Source organism: Asterias rubens, chromosome 13, assembly GCF_902459465.1.
Source record: "Asterias rubens chromosome 13, eAstRub1.3, whole genome shotgun sequence".
Taxonomy (NCBI): domain Eukaryota; kingdom Metazoa; phylum Echinodermata; class Asteroidea; order Forcipulatida; family Asteriidae; genus Asterias; species Asterias rubens.
In genome coordinates this window covers 2,341,081-2,366,390 of record NC_047074.1, presented here as the reverse complement: position 1 = coordinate 2,366,390, position 25,310 = coordinate 2,341,081, and the positions used below count along the sequence as shown (strand labels likewise).

Sequence of the window (25,310 nt, the reverse complement as noted above, 5' to 3'; positions counted from 1 at the left end):
TATTTAGTCTGAAAGCACTGATTATGAATATGATATTCATATAAGAACCGTTTTCTCTGTGAAATATTATCTTCCGAAATGAAGTTTTGTTTGAAAACTGCATCTGAAAACCTAAAAGCAAAACAAAAGCCCACGCTGATTTGGGTTGTTTTAAAACTAAAATTTAGGAAAGTGTGCTTACATGCTGAAAATTGTGCATGTTTTTTTACATTTGTTCCTGACTTGCACAACGGATTAAGTCTGACTTTTCACAGGTTTGTTATTTCATGTATTCGTTGATCACACAAAACAGGTATACTGTCTGTAACTTTTGTTTCAGTGTATGTGATTTTTCAAAAGAACAAAATCTACAAGGGAACCTTTTAAGAAGAGACTAGAGAACATGGTTTATTATTTTTGAGTTTTTGGTCTGGTGAATTGAAGCTACCGTGTAAGGCCATTTCTAAATAAATGGCTACAGCTGCGACTTGATGATAAGTCACAACATTTATATACTATTTACATTGGAGCATAACAGCCGTAGCCACAAGTTAAGACAAGGCCTGAAATATTCCATGCTCGGCAGCATGAGGAAATCATTTTCTATTTTCTCATACACTGTGCTCACTGCTATCAACCCAGCAATGTTTATCCCCTGAAAGTTCAAGAACGCGGTAATATTTGTCCAGCATAAACAAATGGAATTCCCACATTTCACAATGTGTTTTTACAACTGCTGTACTATCATCTCTTTCACAACCGAACCTGGATTGTATTTTATTCCATAATGTATCGTATTACAGTAAATATTGCATGAACTAGTATTCTCATACTGTTTGTAGGGTTTTCAACCTCCACAACAAAATAAGTTGATGTAAAGATGACCTTTTTTAAAAGGTTTTTATTATTTGCTTAAAATTAGTAGTTGGGATGGAATGCACATTAAGAAAAGTATTCCGTCATGATTTTCACATCAAAATTCAACATTGAAGAAGCAGTTAAGAGTGCTTTTACGACTGCATTTAATATAAAAAGAAGCACTGTTGGCGAAATTTATCAGCAGTTGTACACCTATTGCCATCCGTGAAGCATAAACAAGCTTATTTGCCCAACGAGATCTCTCTGTAATTTTTAATCCGGTGCGAAATGAACTTTAATAATGATAATTGCCTTAAGCTAATTATGTATTCTCAGAGAACTTCCGACTCCTCCACGATGCTTCACAGTAAGTGGCTTTGAATTAATGTTTCATGAGCGTTAAAGGCTTTGGTTTCATCGAACGAAACAAAGGGACGCAGAGAGAAACAGAAAATGATATACACTCTCTCTCGCTGTATCTTTATGATGTCATAGGCCATCTGTAGGGCATTGAGAGACCTGTTTTTAATAAATATTTCCGACTTCCAACCACTTCAGAGACATTCAAACAATCTAAACAGATGATAAATAATGCTCAGCATATATAGAGCTTTTGACAGAACGATACTTACTGCCTGTGTTGCCATGGTAATGGCCGCCTAATGAACCCAACGAGCTACAATTTAGAGTCGGAGGAATATTTAATTGGATTCCAAACAGCAACGACCGATATCAAATTGGAAATTAGAAATAAAATCCACCCATCTTCCGTAGATGTTGTTTAATAGACAATCCTTTTAGGGTCATTTGCATAAAATGGTCTTGTACAGTGTAGGCTAACCAGTTTTTTTTACCGCCATTAGTAGGGTGCTTATTTCTTGTGTACACGTCATGCAGAGCTTTTATTTCATCTTACGCTTGCACTTCATGTAGTTGCATCAACAGCATTGGTCGAGGATGTTTGTGACTTTAGCCTCGGGGTAGTAAACTCACAGTGATAACAAATAAAGGAAAATGATATTCAATGTTGATATTTGAATCTGGTAAATATCTTTCAATGATGTTGGGTTTTAAAGCAGACATTCAAATGCTATTCACATGAAAATAAATTAACTGGTGTCCCTTGCTTTATTTTAGCATGGGTGTAAAATTTAGCAATGTTTGAAAAGAGATTGCAAGAGAACTTGGGCAGTAAAAAACAATTGAAGTTGTCTTTTCACACGAGGAACATTTTGTAAATCTGTACAACCATGCTACGTTTTAGCAAGGTACCCTTGCTAAATTGCTCCTGTGTGAAAGGGGCTACCCTTGCTAAATTGCTCCTGTGTGAAAGGGGCTATAGGCAAAATTTTTAAAGACAACATTAATGAGACATTCTTGTAGTGCTTGTTCAAATTATAATAGTTTACATTTTAAACTGTGCAGGAAGTTCTCTCCTTACATTTACGTTCTGGTCCAGTAAGTTCTTCAAGGTACAGTACCCTGTAGTCTTGTGGATTTTTCCCCAATTTGGAGCCCTGTGACCCCATTAAGAAGTCACTTTCTGATTACTGAAGGTGACTTTTTTTCCCCTTCAAGGAAAACAAAACAACCTTTTCTCAGGATGTTACTGTTCAGACATCAATCCCCTGTGGTTTTCACTGGTCTCACCATGGGTTAAACCAATGGTCATTTGTATTGAGGGGGACAATGATGAAGGTTATTAAACCAAGGGGATGTTGTTAGTGGTCAGCGGACAGTGGTCAGTGCACTGGGCAGTTGTTTTTTGAGTACACAACCATCAAAGCCAACACTGAGACACTCAAGGATTTTTTTTTTTTTTTTTTGGAGGGGGGGAGGGTTAAGTTTAGTGACTCGTCTATTTGGAATGATACAAATGTTTTTGTTTGGCTGGGTGGATTGTGTCTGAAGCACTCGCCTCTCAACAGTGTGGCCTTGGTTCGATTCTAATCTAAGGGCTTCTGTGAGTAGAGTTTTGTGTTGGTTATCTCGTATGTGTACCATGTGGTTTTTTTCTGCAGCCATCAAGTTTTTCCTCTCTTGAGTAAATTCAAACACTTTCAATCTAACTGGCTGTGCTTCTTGCTCATTAATGGGTTGATGTTGCTGACTGCCAAAGGTGTAGAGATGAGCCCCCAAATTTATTAAATAAAGTCAAGAGTATAGGCTATCAGTATCACATTCAGAAAAAAATTAAATTGTTGCAGCTTTTACTTTTAAAATGGGAAGATCTTTCAAATGTATCCAATGCCTTTACTAAAAATGTGTTCAATAAAATGCTGAGTTCTTTTTGTTTTGGGGGGAAAATACAACAAGAATTAAATCATTCCCATTCTCGAGTTTTCTTAAAATGACTGCACGACCGACATGAAAACATGAACACAGTCGATCCAAATAAGGCAAGTGATTGTTTGGTCTGCAAATGTCATTTACTCAACTTTCACTAATTTCACTGAAATATGGAGTATTCAGGTGGAAATATTTCTCTGTGACAGATTAGTTGATATTTAGTAGGATGCTGACAAAAATATTTGCTTGAACAATCTTGAAATTTCCAAGATTTCGAACTGACAGTGAGATGCCATCCATACTCTCCTCAGAGATCAGCCAAGTCACTCATGAATATTCCAGTTTGGCTCACCGCGAATAATTTGCCCCATTTTCTGCTTTGCTTTCCCTCTGCCAATTATGTTATCATAACCGACATGAATTAAATATCCACCGTGTCTGACCCTCCCCAGGGAGGATGGGGTTTGAGGGGGGTGATCAACAACACCATGGATCCCCTAGGGGATGGGGTCTTGGTGAGATAGCTGGGACTTGCAGTGATGCAAGAATGGGGTAATTGTTTTGATAACGACTCGGGTCTAGTTGATGTGTAGCGTGGAAAAGGATGAAAAAGCCTACATTTAATGTAAAAAAATAACTGTACACTTTGTGACTTTGATTGTATACATCCCAAATAGTGTAAAACATTTTGTGCTTCCAGCTTCTTTAAATGCAGTCCACTCAATGCAGTAGGCATGTGATTTCTCAATTTTATTCCTGTTTTCAGGATTTTCTTAAAGTAGTAATAATGAACATCTCCATGAGCTTTTCTTGGAAAAAGTAATTCATTCACCAAAAGGAGAAATAAATAGTTCACATTGTGTTCAAATGTGTGGTTTGGCATTTCTTAAGATGATTATGAGTCTACAACCTCCTGAATTGTAACAATGCGTATGGAGGTTTTGAGTCTAGAATAAGGGTGAACCCATATAGAACCCAGACCAGTAAGTAATTTTCAGGAAGTTGCCGATTTATCATCTATTTCTGATGAAGTGATTATCCTAAATTTAATTGATTTTTTTTGTTTAAATGAGTTTTTCACACAATGGGTGCTTCTCAAGTTAAAGTGCATTGAGGCAGGACAGGTCTGCATTAAGAAAAATACATGTTAGAATGAGAGTTTACGGTTGACACAGAAGCCTTTTTAATCGACCGTATTTAGTCTACCATGGAGAAATTAGCAACTGTGTTATGTCTTCATCACACAGTAGGCTTCATGCAGAAGGTGTTAAGGTGATGCAACCAGCGCTCTATTGATTAACAGTGTAGAAGGACAACAGGTTTAAAGGCAGTGGACACTATTGGTAATTACTCAAAATAATTATGAGCATAAAACCTTTCTTGGTGACGAGTAATGGGGAGAGGTTGATGGTAAAAAACATTGTGAGAAATGGCTCTCTCTGAAGTGCCATAGTTTTCGAGAAAGAAGAAATTTTTCACGAATTTGATTTCGAGACCTCAGATTTAGAACTTGAGGTCTCGAAATCAACCATCTAAACGCACACAACTTCAGGTGACACGGGTGTTTTTTTCTTTCATTATTATCTCGCAAGTTTGATGACCGGTTGAGCTCAAATTTTCACAGGTTTGTTATTTTATGCATATGTTGAGATACACCAACTGTGAAGGCTAGTCTTTGACAATTACCAATAGTGTCCTCTGCCTTTAAGCAAGAGATCATTGGTATGCATGGAGAGTTATGGAGGCTAATGAAGATTGATAAGTGAAATGAATAGCTGTCTTGATGGTCAAGAAATCACAGACAGACAGACACAGTGAATGACAAACAAAACACTGGTCATTGAGGTTATGTTAGTCTTCTGTCAAGACTGTTCAGGCCTACATTGTGTCAGTTCCTGTACAATAAATAAAGAATAACATCAGGACTCAATATGCTGCTTAAACTGTAATTGAAAAGTCAAAACTTACATGTAGGTAGAAGACAATTATTTTTGCTAACTCAAGAGTACAAGGTTGGCAAGAAATGTTTATTTGATTGTCATCTTCACATATTTTACATAGCTACGTTTAGCGCAGAAAATTTGAGCTAAGCCTGTGAGAATGGTTACAGTAAGGTGTTTTTAAAATTAATGTGCAAAACATTACTTTTTAGACCCCTTGCATATGAGGTCACACTCGCAAACAGCGCCCTCACTGGTGTAGAGGAGGCAGATCATTGGAAGACAGCCGCTCTTAGTGTGTACAAACATGCATGCGACCTCAATGAACTAGGTCACACTCGCAAACAGCGCCCCCACTGAGGTAGAGGAGGCAGATCATTCAGCTGCTATTACTTTAGTGTGTTCAAACATAAGTGTGACCTCAGTGTACTAGCAGTGTGGGCATTTTGCAAGGGGGTCTATTGATAGCCTACATGAATAATAGCTGCACTTACTATAATATTCAGTGTTAATATCAAAACATCATCTGAGGTACTTCAGATGTGTCCCTCAGAGCCTATCAAATGCACAGTCAGAGAGTGGCATTCATCATCAAACTCATGCATCCAGTCTGTCCTGACCCAGCCTTAGAGCCAACGATGACAGTAGTGTGTCTGAGATACACTAGTAATAATTATGCAGCAGGAAGGGTCCCTGGTAAACCTCCATGCTGTAACTCAGCCTCTCCTGAATAAAATCATGATTTACTCCTTTGGTGAAAAAAGCCTGTGGGACGTGTGTACTTAAAGGCATGGACCCTATTGGTATTTACTTAAAATAATTGTTAGCATAAAAACTGACCTGGTAACGAGCAATGGAGAGCTGTTGATATTATAAAATATTGTGAGAAATGGCTCCCTCTGAATTAACATAGTTTTTTTGAGAAAGACGTAATTTCTCACTCAAATAAAAGAAGACTTTAGCTGAAGCCTTTTATTATACATCTGAAAGCACTCAAAGCAATGCAACAAGGGTGTTTTTTCTTTAATGATTTCCTTGCAAATTCGATCACCAATTGCGCCCAAATGTTCACAGGTTTTTTATTGTATGCACACGTGTATGTTGGGATACACCAAGTGAGAACACTGGTCTTTTGACACTTACCGAAAGGTGTCCAATGCCTTTAAGAAAAACTTCAGGGATACATCTTGTTTGTACCACACAATTTATTAGAGCTAGAGTGCAAGGCAGGGAAAATTTTGTTTATGGTTGCGGAATATTGAAACCGAAGTCACAGTGTCTGGACCACAGGACATTGATAATACTGAAAGGCACCAATAGAATTACATCTAATTATGTCCTGGTGGAATCCAAGATCTTAGTAAGAACACACTACGATTGTGTCATTGGATCTTGGCCATGTTTGTGTTAAATCCTCCAAACTGTCAGAGCATTTAATATTAACCTCAAGTTTTTGAATGATAGATAAATTATGTCAGCCAGCAATGTGCCATTTATGTACACTGCATTCTACACAGTTCCACAGTGAACCTTCCTACTGTCTGAACAATCAAAATCATCCACTGTGGTTTTGAATGATACACTGTCAGTTTGCATATTTAATATCATGAGATGAACGCATACTACACAGTTCATAGTTAACCCTCCTACTGTCTGACCATTCAATATCATCCACTAAGGTTTCATATTAAATATGAATGCTTTTCAATAATGCAAAGTAGACACCCTGACCACTTGGAGTGTATTTTGACCTAACTACAAGTAGCATTTGTCCAGCAGACCACTGTTAAGGTAGATTACATAAAATGATTAAGTATTCCTTATTGAAATGGCACTAAGTTAATTTCTATTAACAAATTTTACTTTTTTGCTCTTTGTAGGTTTTGCCATCACCAGAATGTCAGAAATCATTAATGCGGATGTCATACTGCCCTCACTGTCGAGGACTACCCACGACCAAGCCCTGCTACAACATGTGTCTGAATACAATGAAAGGATGTCTAGCAGAGCAGGCAGAACTGGACGCAGCGTGGAACAATTATATTGGTAATTCCATTTTTCATATTGTCTCTGTTGTAGGGATCAATGTTTGCAAATCTCGGTAGCTCATGTTGGTAATTTGGTTAGGTTTGTCTGATTTGGAGTCTTGACTGCGGGCCTTAGCCCACCATCAGCTCTTGGATAATTACCATGGTGAGGCCATTTGAAGAAAAAAAAATTGGTAATGAAAACAAAAATAAAAAATTGTGGAACTGGCTTTCCTCGGCACAGACATATGTAGTTGGGTATGAAAATTCTTCTTGATTATTAACAAACAGTTGAACGGTGAAGTAAGTTCAAATTTTGGATCAAGCGAAAAAGATTGTTTATAGATACATTTGATAAATGTTTCTAAAAAAAAATATGTATTCTCAAGGTTAAATATTTGAAAGTGTATGATGGTTTGGGGGTGGGTTAAGGTGTGGTTTGGTTGGATCACAACCAAAGGGCCTACCTGTTTAAAATGAAAAAAGCGAACCATGCTCAATTAAAGTCTCTCTTGATGGCAGCATCCTCAAATTCTTTCATCTGCATGGCTGAAAAAATGTGGTGTCTGCCAGTGGAATCCAATGGTGGTGGTGGTGTGGGGGGGGGGGGGGGGCAAGGATTCCTCAGCCAGAAATCTGGCCATGTTTTGATGACAGACGATCATTATAACATCATCTGAATGTGCTGCCATGGCAACAAGTCACATGACTAATGAGGCTGAGACAACTGGGCAAGATTATTTTGATAAGCAGATGGGATAAGGACGCCATTCCATTATAAATTGTTATGTTTTAAAGGACACCCTGCTGTTTTATAGCTAATAAGGAGAAAGGAACTTTTTTGTTTTGTTTTCATGGACAAACTGAGCAACATACATGTACAAGTTGACCTGCATTAATACTGTCACCAACTCCATAGTAAATGTTAAAGGATGCCATGCTGTTTATGTTAAAGGATGCCATGCTGTTTTATAGATAAGGAGAAAGCAACTTTTTGTCTCAGATTCTTTGTTTTCATGGATTATCAAATTGAGAAAAATACAACAGTTGACCTGCCTGAACACTTTCACTAATTGCCTCAATTGAAACAAAAATATAGAGAGACTGCGGGTGAAGTTCGGCATGCTTGATGGTGGTTGGCACATATTTCATGTCTGCTGTTGAAACAGATTTATTACAAGAATTTTGCAAAAACAGATGTTCCTCTTATTATATTATCACCATTATTTCATAAGGTCTAGCAACACGCCTACCGCGCCCTGTGATGCCAACAAACACAGCATGACCCAAATAGTCAGATACCCAATTTAAAGGATAGTTGCCTAATCCTTCAAATATTTCCTCCCTCAAAATTACCACAAAAATGTGGCCTCTGACCCATTACCTCCCCCTACATTAGTCTCCAAATTGCTATTTTTATTGGGCTTAATTTAATATTGTAGTCCCAGCATCTGTCATGACCCTTGACCTTGAGAGCAAATCCTATAAGAAACCCTGATATGGCCTTAAAAAGTGTTTTTAGATGACTTTGAAGGCAAAGGACGCCTATCTTTGTTGTAAAGCTCAAAACTTACAATGTTATGAAATGAAAGGTTATTTTCATCTTTGCTTGCAGTTTTCTGACGAAAAAAAAAAACAATATTTGAAAGACATGCAAACTGTTAGAGTAAAACATGTCTAATTTCAGGCCTGTGGTTTGCCTACATTTTTCCGGATGTCAATTTTTTTTCCACATATCTTCAGAGTTTCTTGAAAGTGGCAAAAAGTGCCATCGCAGAAATAAAATACTCTGCTCTCAGGCCTGTATGCTTCCTTTTTGAAAAGGCAAGAGCACCAGGACAATTTCTCCTTTAGTAAAGAGCACCCTATGAGGAAATTGTTAATTTCTACTGTACTTGTAGCATTTCAAGGGCACCAAGGCAAAGACCAGGGGCATCAAGTCAATCACCTGAAGTATAAGGCATGCTGCTCTCAAATGACCAAACCTGATGATTTTTTTAAAAATGATTTAGAGAGTCTTAACCTCTAAAAGTGACCAGACTGTCACACCTCTGTTAATTATCTAATCTGATGCTTGTCCTCACCGCTTAATTGATGGCTGATGATCTAGAAGTATCAAAATTCAATCAAGTCATTGAAATCTGTTTACAGGAACTTTGCTGCTAATTAAAGGATTCGAATTAGCTCTGGTCAATGGGCATAATCATGAGTCCCAAGAGGAGGGGTTGGGGGGTTGGGGGAGTCCCCAATCCCATCTCAGTAGTCTGTGGATTTTGTCCACAAAGAACTTGATTATCTGGAGAAACCCAGATAATATGCGAGCTGGGAAAAGAGGGATCATTCTTGTGGGCCTTTTTAAAAGCAGCGAGACCAGTTGAGTGAAATTCCATTGCCGAGGGGTGGAGATCCCCATCTCAAGTTGTTTCCAATTAAACGTTTGTACAATGTTTGAGGACACACTCATTTTGGAGGAAATTACATGCAGTAGTGTCGTTTGTCCGAGTGTCGTTTGTCTGTTTACAAAGTACAAATGTATGACATTAAAATCAAACTATGCATCCAGAAAGAGGAACACAATACAACTTTATGAAAAGAATACTCTGTCTTATTTTAAATCAAAGATTTGAAATTTTGTGAAGAAATCACGGCGTTGCAAAGAAGCCTAAACAAATGTTACAAAGACTAGAAGCTAAGAACAGCATCCTTGTTCATGTTATCATTATTTTTTGTTGCTTTAAATTTCTTTTGAAATCAAATATTTTAAATTGTATTCCAATTGTAATACTCCATTATATTTTGGTCGTTTGCACCCACACAACTTCTGCAAGAGCAATTTACACATCATTGTGGATTTTTTTTATTAACCTCTAAATACCTCGACTATGAATAACTCTTGGTCTGGAAGCTCTTTTCACAGGAACACTTCTATAAATCACCATCAGTTTAGATGAAGAAAAAAACAACAAGGTAAAACTCTCCAGTCCAGAGGGAGACCGGAAACAGACATTCCTCCGGTGACAGACTGGATATGTTGCCAACAAAAGGCTGTCCGTTAAAATCATTTGTGGGGGTTGTTTGATCAGGATTCAGGGTGGCCATGGGTACAGACAGGAGAAGAAAGAACCTGCTGGGTGATGGTCATTAGTAATTGATACCACATTGATACTTGGGGGGATACAGGCAGTCAGGTTTGGTTTTTTATTTTGTCTATAGCCTACACATACATGTAAAACAATGCCTGATATAATGACAGAGCTTGACGAATAATACCTGAGGTCGATCACAAAGATAGTTCTAACTTAGGACATGGAGGTAGTAGGACAAAAAACTAGTCCTACATGTAGGTTTCTTAAGGAGTGATTAAAAACTTCAGGCTAGTCCAAGGTTAGGACGAGAAACTTGTTCTAACTCGAGATAATACCAGTCTTAACTGGTTTGTGGGATCATGGAGAGGTGGGGTACATGTAGTACGCCATTTTACATTTCGAGCACCAGAATGAGGCTAAGTAATTGAACCATAAAACAAGCGTTAAACCAAGTAACTCTACTTTTTCTCAAAAACATATATATAACTGTACACAGAATTAATGGTAGAGGACCTGCCAAGTAAACCAGTCAAACCAGTGGTTACTGGTTTTAATCTCACCCCAGTCATTCTTGTTGTTTTTGTCCAAAACTCTTGTGCTGCAATTGTAGGCCTACATCTGAAGATGTTAAAGCCCCCAGCTGTCTTTTAAACTAGTTCCTTGTTGTTTAACGCTGGAAACTTTGTATTTGTCTTCAATTCCCCTATGTAATTCTTGGAACCTGACATCAACACATAAAAACAAGATGGCTTCCACGGGATGGAGGCTTACTGGAACAACAGAGCCCTAAGCCCCCTGATCAGAACTGCCAACCTTCTACTCAAAAATGCTGATTGGTTAAAATTGCACTATATAGCTGGGCATGCATCAATAAACCATGGTGTCGCAACCACCTGTGTTTGTGCTGACAATTTCATCTATCCCCTGGGTCAGAAACCTTTTCTTTTAAGTGATGCTGGAGCTCAAGTAGCTGTACAGGGACATGGTTTCTTCAAAGAGGAATCCTGCAATTTGGGTGGCAGAGATATTTGGTCTTTGGGTAAGGGTGGGAGAAATGGAGGTGAAAATGAATGGCAACTCCTCCCAAATGGTGAAAGGTAAATTTGGTCTGGGCTAAGTAAAAGGAAACTTGATGCGGGTGTCAAGGAATGTCATACAGCAGAAAGGTTGTAAACCCAGGCCTCGAATTAACCCGTGGCACCCACAGAAATTGCTACGGTGCCCCATGCTTTTGCTCGATTGCCTGTTGCGAAATTTCCAATGCAACATTGTCCTCATAGGGGTGCCCCTTTACCAGAGAGAAATAGCTGTGCCTCTTTAAGAACGGAATTCAATACCTGCAAACTTCTGCTCAAAATGCAAACGTGTTTTGTTGGTTGGTGGCCTTCAGCTTACAACAACATGTGTGGAAACCTGATTTGATTTTTCAAAAATATGCCCAATAAAATATCAATATGGGTTATTGTTAATAATAATACCATCACTCAGCGCTTCCTGGCCATTCCACAATTTTACCAATAGCTTATTTTTCCTTGAAAGTATTGTTGTATGAAGGCAATGTAATTATAATTTGACATCCACCAAGACCTGCCCCAAGCAGTTACCTTGGTAATTTATTGGTACGACCTTTCACCCTTTCTCATATTTCTAAACTTTGTACTTGAATGGGGTCATGTGGGGCATTTGGAAAAAGGTCAAGCTAAACTAGCTGCCAGTCCCTGAAGCGCTTGCTTTATTCCAAACAATGAAATACCAATGTGAAGACGTTGAGTGTTAGGATGTTTGCGGTTTTAGACTAGGGTCAAGTCTACTGATTGGCCAATTAAGTTTATGACTAACCAAACATTTAGGTTTCTTTGTTGCATATACATCGCCGCTAGCAACCACTTAGACCACCCGTAGTCATGGAAATCCTTGAGACTCAGGAATTTCATTTTGAAGGCCTTGTCAGAAAATATTGTTCAGTCTGATAATTCTTTGAGAATTTTTGGAATTTTAATTGTGAAAAATGTATTTTCTGTTTTTCAAAGGTACACGTACATGTAGGGAGCTGAGGAAGCTTACATAAATGTTATTCGCCCAATGACCAGGGGTATTAAGCTATAAAATGCACTATATCTATAGGCTAAAAACTACATGTAGTTATCATTATTAGGTGCTAACCCTGGGTTTGATTTTTTATTAAATTTTCTGTAGATGCCCTGTTGACACTGGTAGACCGTCTGGAAGGACCAGTGAATATCGAATCTGTCATGGAACCCATTGATGTCCGAATCTCTGAGGCTATCATGAACATGCAGGAGAATGCGATCACAGTCACAAACAAGGTTGGTATCTATCAAGAGAACATGTAGTGTCCGTATGAATGACTTGGGGTAGTGGCTTTGGCTGGAACACTGAAAAGCCACAGCCCTAGCCATTGCCTTGATTCAGACAACAGGCCCCATTTTATAAAGCTGTTAATTCCTTTGCTTAGCAAAAATTGAGTGGGGCAACTTAATGTAATTTTGGCTGGTAACCTGTTTCTGTTAAGCAATACTTTTCTGTGCTTAGCAAGTTTTTGTGCTGACTTGCTTTATAAAATTGGACCATGGCCATAATATCAAAACCATTAATCCTATCCATAATTCACCTAAATCACCAGCCAGCTGGGCCAAATTTCATAAAGCCTCTAAGATTTAAAACTTGCTAAGCACAGCCAAATCTTGCTGAACATAAACTAGTAACCAGCCAAAACTCCAAAAGGTTTACATTGTTGCAACTGATGCCCTACTCCTGTTTTGTTTCACAAAGAAATTTGCTAAGCAGCATTTTCTGCTTAACAACTTTATGAAATTTGGCCCAGATCAGCTGGGTTTCTCTTTTTCTTCCCTCCTCCTTTTTCGTGCCAACCCTAGACAAAAATTGAAAAAACACTGTACAAAGTCGTGTCTACAGGAGAGTTTCCTCTTTTTGTAATCTGACCAACAGGTTGACGGTTTTTAATGGATTCAGCAGTGTAATGGCAAACTTTACCCAAACTTGGCATGAGGCATAAATGACTTTAAAACATCAAATAAATATTGGTAGATAAAAGAAACAGTTCCGACTCTTCCCTCATCCAGCCACTGTTGCCCAAAATACAGGGAACGTTTTCATCCAGCATTTTTGCATAGCAAAATATTTTTTACTAAACACAATTTGTCCACATAGACTGCTAATATTGAGTAACAAATGGCAATGATTTTTGAATCATAGCAACTAACACATTTTGCATAGCATTTTGCTCTGCTATACAAGGGAAATCGTTAACTGAAATACCCTTAAAATGACCATTCTCTACTTTTATTGTTGTTGGACTCACTGTGTGTTCTCAGAAGATCAAAACTTTCTTTTGAGGGAAGAAAGACAAATCCCCACATGTGTACCTTATTAAATGTAGCCTATATGTGAAGCGAAGTTACTCTACATTTTATCTGTAACTTTAACTCTTTAACATTTAAGTTAGTGTATAGGCTGTGCTGTATCCTGTACAAATGTTATACATGCTGGGTTTTCGACAGGGTTTAATTTCATCTCTAGTTTCAGAGAACACCACTTGTTCACGTTTTTGCGCAGGGATTGTTCATATTTTCCTTCAATCACACCCCTGATAATATTTACATCCCTTCCTCTCCATCCATTGTTGTTGCAGTCCTCCTAATTAATCCCCAACCACTGACCCCTTAGTGCAGGCAGCAGCCAGAAACTCAACCTTCACATTAACACTCTCCCCCAGACATGCTATGGTTGGAATTCCACAGTAATCCTACCCTCACCCCTGGCTGCCCCACAAATCAGGCAAGAATGGTCTTTTCTCAGCTTGGTCATGGTGTCCCTGTTTTTGTCTGGGAGACCTTGGTGTACCCATGGTGCGGGAGCACCCATGGTGTACCCCTAAGCACCCGTACGCCCTGCCGGGGGTTATTTTGAGTACAAGCAAAGCAACATTGGGATACTATAGTCTGAAAGCCAGGAGATTTGAACAGCTGGATCGGAGATATTTTCAGTAATTGTTGTAGGATGTTTAGAAGTTTGCTTTGGAAAGTGGAAACGGAAGTTCGTGCTCAGGAAATATTGTGGGAAGTGTAACTTGTTTGAATTGTCTAAATAGGGGTTTTAGATTATAATGTTTCTTCAAGTTACGCCTTTCAATCAGACATACACCCTTTGTACAGATACCTTCATTTGACATTATGACAATTGTAATCCATTACAGTTGATTTGTCTTCTATTTAATTGCAATTAATTTCACTCTAGGTTTGTAGTTGAAGTTTGAGAATTGAAGTGAAGTTGGCCTCCGAGTTTTGTTCCCAATTTTATCTGAAATTCCTTCAAAATAAAAATCTACCAACTTTGTAGGATATTTAGACTACATGTCCAAATGATTGCTTCAATTTTTTTTATAAGTTAGAACAATTGGGCGTTGCTTTGGGTTTTGAGTTACCACATAGACGACAGTTAAAAAAGGTCTTTACTCTCTAGAGACACAGACACTAGAGGTTTCAGGGGCTTTTGAAGAAGGGTTTTATACAAATGTGCTACAAACCACATAAAGCAGTTAATAAAAGCAGATAATCTTCTATTTTGCAGTAATATTTTTGATTCATCAAAACCTAGAGAATCTTTTGAGCCTAACTCTCTTTAAAAAGTGGATTTATGTATTTATATTCCAAGCACGTTCAGTTGTTCTAATGAGTGTTATTATGAGCAATTCTGATTTATTTATCTAAATTGCCAACCATTAAGCGGTGATTCATACAGTTCTAGTTTCATTTGACTGGAGAACAATAAGTGTTAAAGTGGTGTCTGGTTTCCAGGATGACTTGACTATGTGCGGCTGGGTTACAGAAAAACAAACCACACAAGACACGATGACATTCTCCTCTCATGAAGGAGTGTCATACTTCGTGCCGCGGAGTTCATTTGACTTGGTGGAAATATAATTCCGCTGATGAATTGGAGCTGTTTGGAGGCCTGTGGTTAAACAAGAGGGACATGTCAGGATTTCTTGTTAGATTGAGACACTGAGATGGTTGTAGTCCTTAATGAATGTGGAAAGGATTTGTTCAAGTGGCCTATTTTATAGAAAGAGTTGTAGTTCTTAATGAATGTAAAAAAGGATTTGTTCAAGTGGCCTATTTTATAGAAAGAGTTGTAGTTCTTAATGAATGTAAAAAAGGATTTGTCAAGTGGCCTATTTTACAGAAAGAGTTGTAGTCCTTGATGAACGTGTACAGCATTTGTCAGGTGGCCTAATTTGTCTTCTACACTTTTTCTATCGTCATTTACATTGTACTTCCATTCAGCCAAAAGTACTTAAAGGTGGGGTCATAGATATGATTGGCTTTTGTCTATAGAATACTGATTTAAAAGCGAAAGTATGAAAAAAGGAAACAATACAAGTACATGTGGTAACATGTGGAAAGTTAAGCTGAATACAGTGTCAACTTGATGAGGAAGAAGCAAAAAATGTCACAGGTACTTGAACATTAAACCCATCTAATGTTCTTTGTCCTCAACATTCACCAACCCTCATAAATTTAGAAATGATTCAAGCAGGAATCATTTGTCAGATTCTATGTTAAACAAATCTGATCTACTTCTGTTGTGCTGAGGATACTGTTCCTTGAAGTTCTGCGAAATCTGTAACTTCGGGGCTAACGGTTATCATTTCGATACACATCCTAAAAATGTGGGGCCTAGTTTCAGACTCTTCTGTCAGCAATGACTCTCACCCTGGAATATAGAACTTTCAAAATCTGGGGCAGTATCCGAAAAGAAGGTCAAGTCATTCTCTGGTCAAGCTGTCTACAATGCCTTTCACTCCCACTACCCCTCAACTCAGCATCATTAGCGTCAGTAGAGGTTGAGATACTAAGCCAGCCACTTTCTTTCCAGCCAGCCAGCATGAGATAAAGACAGCTATTGGGGGTAACACTTTCAGAAAGCCGCTGGCGGCATACTTGTATGCCCCACCTGTCAACTATTCGAGGTATGTGCCCTTGATGTCTGGTCATATCTCACCTGAGGAATGAGGCTGATTACTGTGTGCACAACTGGCCCCAACCACCCTGATTATAGAGTTTAATAAGTGAGATCACTGGCTGTAATCCCACGATTTTGTAGACATTTAGCGAGAGAAATTGAACTGGGGGGATACAAAAGGTGTAGATTTTCTTGGGACGTGACTCAACTTGGTTGTTGACGTTGGTTGTTGTGAGGCTTTTGTTCTGAATGTTTTGAGAAGTGTTGAAATGACTGTTTGGGTGTGGTTGAAGTCGGTATCGGGTGTTTGTCTTGTTCTTGGGACTTCGGGAACTTGTGGGTGTCTGTTTCCTTTGTATTGTTCAGTGTGGGTCTATAACTTCCTTCAGTTACCAAGCTACTAAAAATACAGAAGTAAACTTGATTGGTCTACAGGTTTTGTTTAGTACTCATGATGATGGGGTTTGCTCCATTCCAATGGTATGCTAAACAGGCATGGCTTAGTGGTGTAACTCATTAAGTCATCACGATGTTGTGAATCTGCTGTCCAATGTCTATGAAAACACACATGCTTTTTTGTAATGAGGGTATTAACCCTCCTACTGTCTGACCATTCAATATCATCCACTGAGATTTTGAGTTGTAAACTATGCCAGACTGCCTGCAATATAACGTGGTGAATGCATCTTTCACAGTACACATGATTACATTATAACCCTTCCATTCTGTATTTAACTCATTGTGGTTTTGAATGATATCCATCCATCGTGGTGACAGCAAGTAGTTACCAAAGGTACATGTATGTACCATTCCTTTAAGGAATTACTTCTCTTTGAAAGTATTTTTTTGTGCCTCCTAGTGCCAATTAGATCTTCATGGGTAGCAGCTGGTGTTGGTTGCCTCTTATACACTTATTCAGTTTGAAAAGCAGTTCCTCCTTGAGCCAAATCAAAAAAATCATCTAAGAATCTTGGCTTTCCTCCTGCAGTGGAGTGACATAGGTTTAGAAAGACAGGGAAGATGATTGGGCATGCTACCCCCTCTATTGTCTTTATTGTGTGCTTGGAATCTCATGAATTCTTTAGAGGATTTTTGGGAGATGTACAAGAGCAAAATAGTGTGTTAAAGGGAAGGTACACGTTTGGTAATTACTCAAAACAAATATTAACTTAAAGACTGACTTGGTAATGAGCATTGGAGAGCTTTTGATAGTATAAAACATTGTGGGAAACGACTCCCTCTGAAGTAACGTATTTTTTGAGAAAGAGGTAATTTTAAAATATTAAAAGACTTCAAGACTTCTAGCCAGAAGTCTTTTTATTCCTATCTGAAAGCACACAAATTCGTCCAACAAGGGTGTTTTTTCTTTATCATTTTCTCGCAACTTCGATGACCAATTGAGCCCAAATTTTCACAGGTTTGTTATTTTATGCTTAAATGTTGGGATATACCAAGTGAGAATACTGATCTTTGACAATTACCAAACGTGTCCAGTGCCTTTAAAGTATGCGAACATAAAGTAGGATTTGAAACTTTGGAAGTATAATTAGGTGAAGTTTGTGGTAGTATTATGTGAAAATCTTTTTTTGAGTAGTGTTGGTTCTGAAGTAAACTGGTGGTTGACAAATCAACATTTCAATCAGTATGCTCTGATCGTCTTCATGAGAATTGGAACATTTGGGTCCCGTCCTTCTGCCCCCATATTGGGCATGATATATATTCCCAGCAAAGACACATGGTTAGCGCTGTATTTCCTGCTGAAATCAATCCATGGGTTGAAAATAAAACCACAGGTAGCAGTCTGGGGGATTTGAGGGATAAATGTATCCAGGTTGATGAAACTACCACTGGAGGCTAAGACTCTGCCTGGGCACAAACAAACAACACATCCAATCCTGACAAATTACCCACAACCACAAAATGACCTCAGGTCACCGCCCTGGCGCTGACCCACTTTAGGTCAATTGTAGGTCACCAATCAGGTTGCTCACCACCCCCCCCCCCAATCCTTGAGTAGGGTCATAGAGTGCTTTCTCTATGGTAGGATCATGAGAAGATAAACCCTAGACATGACATTTCCTTAGCAGAGGGAGGGAGTGGGGATACTGGAATATCCCTATTGTAAACAGTTTAATTTGACTGCTCCCAATTGTTTGGAGGGAATTTTTGGGGTATAATAAACTTTGTTTTGGCTGTGCACCAAAGTTTGGAGTTGGGTTACCATTTCCTCAGTTTGTAGTATTTGGAATTGGGCTCTGTGTTTAGACTGACCAGTCAAAAGTACAGTGTACTGCCCCCAAGATGAAAGATTTAGCTTGGTGTCTTGACCCTTTGGGGTCAGTCAGTGTTATTACTGACCATCATTTTGCCCCATGACCACTACAGTACATACTTCACCTTCTTTATTTCCTAATGACACTTCCCACTTTGGAATGATTGATTAATTAACAGGGGAGTTCTTGAGGTGATGATGAAGTGAGGGTTCCATCAAATTAAGCCTGTTGAAGTGTAATAATTCACTTGTTTCCCCCTACAGTCAACTGACATCCCCCCCCCCCCCCCCCCGACAAACTTGTGCATATCCCATTCTCAACTGAAATTTGGAAGGAAAACAATTTTTCCTTGATTTTAAATCACACCATTTTAATGAAAGTAAGTCTTCTTTTTTGGTGATTTTTTTTTTATCATAATAAGTTTCATTTTGCAGTGTTTATTTTAGCTACATGTACAGCAGAGCTGCAAATTGACTTTGCCTGATTCTGCAAAAGCTCCCTGAAAAACCAACCAATCTTTCCATGCTCTGATGAACAAATTTGAAAATATCCCTGATTATAGAAATTTGTTTTTACTATTTATTATGTTGAATTATTATTAATATCTCCCTGATTGTTGCAAGCTGCATGATGCGTCAATACATAACTTATCTCTCAATAGTTTTCATATTAGTATTTCTGAACATGGCAGATACCCTTAAACTACTCAAAGAGTAAGTTGTTAATTTCCAAGGTGATTAAAAGTAGTCTTTTCCTCTTTAATTGATCCCTTCTTTTTGCGAGAAAAACAAATCTGTTGAATCCGGGGAGAGATTTCAAAACAATTTCCGTTATACAGACAAGCCATGTCAGGAGCTTTACTTCTCTGTCATTTTGTAGATCGTACTTTCATGTTGAGGACTTGTGGTTTAGTCATGCCAACAGCTATAGATCTACTGACCAATCCCTCGAATAAATTATTCATACCCACCCACTCCGATCATTGCTTACTCTGTCACAGTCTCACCAGATACCCAACAAATTATAAATTCAATAATTCTCAGCCAGTAACCCTTGGGTGTTAATTCCTGCCGGCTCCCAACCATCAATGACTGCGATGAGTCATGCAGTAAGACGATTTCACTTCACAAGAGGCGTAACCATGGCGATCACACTCTCCCATCTCTCATCGCAGCCTCACCAAATCTCCACAGATGTTTTTACAATGCCCCCCACCAGCAGTTGTCGCTGTGTTGATGTACATAGTTGGGGCGATTTCTTAAGGTTTACTGTCAGGGTTTTTTCTCTCGTTGGGGTCACGTTTGGAAGGTGGAGAGAACTTGAGATGAGGTGTCTGCGCCTTGATTGGGTTCTCTTGTTGTGTCTGAGTTGAGACTCTTCTGGGGTTCTTCCAAGGAAGGCACCAGGCCCCCTTTCACCATCCTCTCAAATTATCCAAGACCTTGTAGCGAAGGTGTTCTCTCGAGAGGAATTAAATGGAAACTAAAATGGAGCAATTAATTGGGCAGGATGTGAGTCGTTTAAAGGGCGGTATTTTTGCTCTGATTAACTCAAGGAAAACACTCTGGGAGAAACGGAAGGTAGATCAATCAGGTTGACTTGTTCTTGTACTTTTTGAGGGAAAGAATAAATGTTGATCTTGAATTAAAATACTCGCCGTTATTTGTTAGGGTAAGAAAAGAAAGGTGGAAACTTTTTTCTTGTTCAAACACTTCATTGGTGTTGACATGGGTTAAAGTTGAAATATACTCTTGTTAACACGCTATAGAGGTACTTGTACTTTTTAAAGGAAAGAATAAATGTTAATATTGATTTAAATATTCTCCGGTACTCTTAGGGTATGGAAAGAAAGGAGACAAAAAAGGTGGAACTTTTTTTCCCCTTCAAGCACTACATTGGTGCGGACATGGGTCAAAGTTTAAATATATTAATGTTACATTCTAGTATGCTTAGGTACTTGTACTTTTGAGGGAAAGCATTTTAAAAAAAAAATATTGTCTGAAATATTCTCCGGCATTTGTTAGGGTAAGAAAAGAAAAAAGACAAAAAAGGTGGAACTTTTTTTCTTCTTTTCTTTAAGCACTACATTGACATTTACATAGGGGAAAGTTTAATTGTGTTATTGTTAAACAGGCAAAAGTACTTGTACTTTTGAGGGAAAGAATAAATGTTGATCTTAAATTAGGTTTTCTCCAAAAAAATTATGGGTAAGAAAAGAAAAAAGGTGGAACATTTTTGGGGGGCATATGTGAAAGTTGAAATATATTCATCTCAAATATCAAGTGTGGAATTATTGTAGGAGATTTTCAACAGTTTTCTCTTTATTTTTTTGATTGCTTTTTTTTTTTTTTTTTTTTTTTAAGTGTTAGCAAAGTACACTGTGACTGTTCCTCTTTGCAAGTTTGTGGTTTCCGTGCTTTCTTTATGTTAGTGTAACAATCTGTAAGAAAAGCTGAAGTGTTTCTCTGTATGACACATTCTCCGAACGTTTTAATTCACAAGAGGTATACATCCATATGATTGCATTTCACCATTGGCACCGGGGGAAACTACCCTTTTGTAAAAGTTGCCAAATCAAACATCATAATTGGGTAATTTTCCTTTGAAGCTCCCACACAAACATGACAAAGGCACCAAATAGAAAGTTTAGATTTCACTCAGAAACCCTTGTGGGAGTTCCTCATTTTGTGTTATTTTCTTTAACACGTGTCGAGGGGTGAAGCCAAGTGGATACATATAAGAAAACAGACTTAAAGGCAGTGGACACTATTGGTAATTGTCAAAGACTAGCCTTCACATTTGGTGTATCTCAATATATACATAAAATAACAAACCTGTGAAAATTTGAGCTCAATCGGTCATCGAAGTTGCGAGATAACAATGAAAGAAAAAACACCCTTGTCACACGAAGTTGTGTGCGTTTAGATGGTTGATTTCGATACTTCAAGTTCTAAACCTGAGGTCGCGAAATCAAATTCGTGGAAAATTACTTCTATCTCGAAACCTATGGCACTTCAGAGGGAGCCGTTTCTCACAGTGTTTTATACCATCAACCTCTCCACATTAATCGTCACTAAGAAAGGTTTTATGCCAATAATTATTTTGATTAATTACCAATAGTGTCCACTGCCTTTAAAAACGCAGGAATTCTTTAGATTTTGCGGTCAGTATAAATTGTACATGAGGGAACCTTGGAAAACGTGTATAATGGAGTCCCTATTGTGTTGCTATTGTGTCATTGCGACACACGGTCTGATCTCATTGCAAAGAGATGTGGGGAAATTCCTTTACGAAGGCCCCCTGCTCCCTTTTTTCCCCCTGGCAATTTGTGCCCACTCATTCTCTCGAATTATTTCTCTCAAGTTAGAGTCAAATGGAAGATCTGCTCAGGCAAGCCAAATGTCGTAATCGCTCATGCAATTATCTCACATTTATTGCAGTTTAAGGATATGATTGATTTCAAGAAAAGGCAAGAAGCATTTCCCTGATTCCTAAAACTCAATCTGCCTTCTTGAGAAAGTGTGTCATAGGAATATTTGAGAGAAATCATTTCATAATGTTCTCTTTAAAAATTGTTCGTAACTGTTTCTTTCATTTATACACTTTTGAGAATAAAAAGCTTGTTGAGTGAAGTTTGTTATCGCTAAAGCAGGCCTCAAAATAATCCACAGCAATTGTTGTGGTGCGCCTTCTGCTTTTGCTGTGGTGCCCTTTGCAAGATTCCAAGACAACTTTACATTTTCCTCACCGAAGTGCCCCTTCCCAGAGGAAGATTGCCCCTCCCTACAACATGTTTCAAGAGCAAAGTTTAGGACCTGCTAAAGTACATGTATTTTCTCAAGAAACATGTATTATTTCCAGAGTGTACAACTATCGATTAGTTATCAATATTATTACCCATATTATTACTCATCACCAGCAGTAAATACATGTACATGTACACCTCCCATTACTCAGCCCCAACGTGAGACCTCACACTGTACCTATACATGAGGCCTCTGCTTTCTCTATCCTTGTTTATTCTACGCATTAACAGCGTACCTCATAGATTATCACTCAAAAGGTTCACTCCAACAGAATAATTGAAAAATATAGCAGGATTTCTTTTCCTTTCCGGAGAGTGTATAGTGTTAAGGTGGAGGGCAATTACAGTGGCATGGTCAATGGGTATGATGAATAGAGTTCACTGGGTCAGGAATGCAGGCTTCTGTATGTTTTCTAATGGTGTTTTGTTTTCATAAAGTTTGTGTTTATTACTAGTAGTAGCCTGTTTTGAGTGTCATCTTGTTGATCTGATTCCTGTTCACGAGTGCATATCATCATAGAGAAATGCTCTATCAGCAAGAATCAGAAAGAATCAACACATGCTGCGATTACCTGTAGTCTTAAAACCCTTTCACATGAGAGAAATTTAGCAAGGGTCCCTTGCTAAATTGTAGCATTGTTGTAAAATTTTACCTTGTGTGAAAGGACGTAAACAAATTTACTGTCTAAGTTCCCTTGTAAAATATTGTCAAACCAACATTTTACAACCGTGCTAAAATTAAGTAAGGGATCGCAGTTCAAGTGCTGTCGCGTGAATAGGGCTTTATTCTGAACTTACTAGATACTTTGTCAACATGGAGTAAACATGTTGGTAGGCATCTTGTGTTAGTGTTCCTAGTGTGTATTTTAGCAGTTGAAACCAATAACTGTTTTAGACAACGGCCAGTGATTAACCAACCCCAACGTCAACCGAAACAGTTATTGGTTACAACCGAGAAAACGCACCCCTGTAGTCTAATACTGAAACCGTAGCTTCGGTTTGGCTCTGTATTTGCCTCGGCAAGATGCACTTTTTTCATGGAGCTTTAAACATGCAGTCAGAACCTAAGCTAGGTGTTGAGCCAAAGACTTGGTTTCAGAAAGCAAACTTAAGTAATGGAAACAAATATGTTCACAGTCTGGTGCTAAATGAGTTGTAGATATCCATCTATTACTTTAGCATGGGAATGATTATAATAAGACAGGGTTTCAGATACCACTTGGTCAACAAACCCGAGAATTTTAATCCCCGTCCTTTAAACTTAAGACGGTTTAGCTACACCTGGGAAGGGATCAAGAAACAATGAAATAACACAAGGACTTTCTCTAAACTCCTGGATTTTTTGCTTTTAGTGTTTGAACATTGCGGAAAGCTCTTTTGGGCTCTCTGTTTGATTCTGTTAAGGAACAGTTTGCTTTCTACTGTGGAATAATGTATGAATAGCATGAAGTATGTAGGATTTGATTGCTCTGACACAGTGAGTGAATTGCACAATGACATGATGGGTCTGGAGCCTGCCGTCGATTTCACAAAACTCTTCCTAACTTAAGACTACTCTTAGGACTTAGGACGAGTCCCAAACCTGCACTGTAGCATGCAGACCTTAAGGCTAGACCTAAGTTAAACCGAGTTACTCGTTCTTACTCGAGATAAGACGAGTCCTAACTCTTTGTGAAATCGACCCCTGGCTATAAGATAAATTATTTATTTTTCCCGTACATTCAAGCAGGATGACATTTCTGCAGTGTTATTTTTAAATAAATTTTTTTTTTATACTTTGGTTTTCCTGTTCATTCATTATTAATTAATACAATTTTATCTGTGTGTGAAGATTAGTTTGGCTGCAGTTAAACATGGGGAAGTATTGGTTAAGAAATAGTGAAATAATACAAAGATTTTCTCGAACTCCTTTCCACTATTATTTGTATTACTTGTACCCAACACTGATGTGTGGAAAAGCACTGATGCTAAGGAAGTTTTTACACCCAAATCCCAAATAGAAGTAAACAACATTTCTGAAGAGCTTTCTACAATATGCCCCCCTCCTCAAACATCTGATGAGAATGTTGTTAAGATCAAGATGAGTTGGGTTAATAGGTAGGGTTAGAGGCGTCTGTCTCCTGAAAAAGATCTAACATTGCCGATGCCAGCAGGGATCTGACTATATTTTGTAAAGTAAATGTTAGTTCTCTTTTAGCAACAGATTTACTGGCCTGGCCTGGTGATCAGGTTTTTCCCCCATATTTTTCTTCCATTCTATGCATTTTAACATGTGTTAAATGCGCTTTTGATCAATTGTATCCAAGGGGTGCAATACAAATTTAAATATTATTATTATTATTAATTAGTCTTGATTTCTTAAATCTCTTTCTGTGTTTAGGTTTTCCAAGGTTGCGGTAAGCCACGCATCTCAAAGCGCGATGTCGGCATCGAGGGAGAGCGAGCACGCAGCGTCAAGAGACAGAGAGAAGGAGGTTCATCTAGGCGTCGAGGGCAGCAGTCCTCACCTGCCATCACGCCTACCACGACCAGCATGGAGAAGTTGATCAAGGATGTCAGAGGTCATATCAAAGACACCAAGGGCTTCTGGACGTTACTGCCGTATATGATTTGCGATGACGTCGCTGCCGATGTCACTGTGGTTGATATCTGTTGGAATGGACAGACAAAAGGAAGGTGAGTGAGAAGGGGTATGATGAAGGGGTATGATGCCGGGGAGATATCAGTTTGGAAATGGGGAAGTATCAGTTGGGCGGTTTATATCTGCAAGTACATCTGCAGGCCTGGAATACACAGATGCCATCACCTGGTCTTGGTGCCCCTTCAAAGGTTTCCCCAAAACATAAAGAGTTTCCAGTGGAACAAGCGCACATCTGTTGCCCTGGGGTTGGCCTTGGTGTTCCTTCAAAAGTTTCCCAAAAGACATGAAGATTTTCCAGTGGAAGTGCTCATTACAAAATGAGATCCGCCTTGCCCCTTTCAGTTTGGAATGGGATGAAAACAATGACTAAAGGGGGGTTTATTTGGTTGTACTTTACTTTTCATAT

General features: G+C 38.5%; 1 protein-coding gene across 1 annotated transcript in view; it reads left to right on the top strand.

Moving 5' to 3' along the window:
• The window catches only part of LOC117298299 (glypican-6-like), a 67,615-nt gene that overhangs the window by 36,545 nt on the left and 5,760 nt on the right, over positions 1-25,310 (top strand). Inside the window, exons 4-6 of the mRNA XM_033781453.1 lie at positions 6,947-7,112; positions 12,376-12,506; positions 24,644-24,939. Of these exons, the coding sequence (XP_033637344.1) occupies positions 6,947-7,112; positions 12,376-12,506; positions 24,644-24,939 (593 nt within the window). The remainder of the gene's footprint in view (positions 1-6,946; positions 7,113-12,375; positions 12,507-24,643; positions 24,940-25,310) is intronic.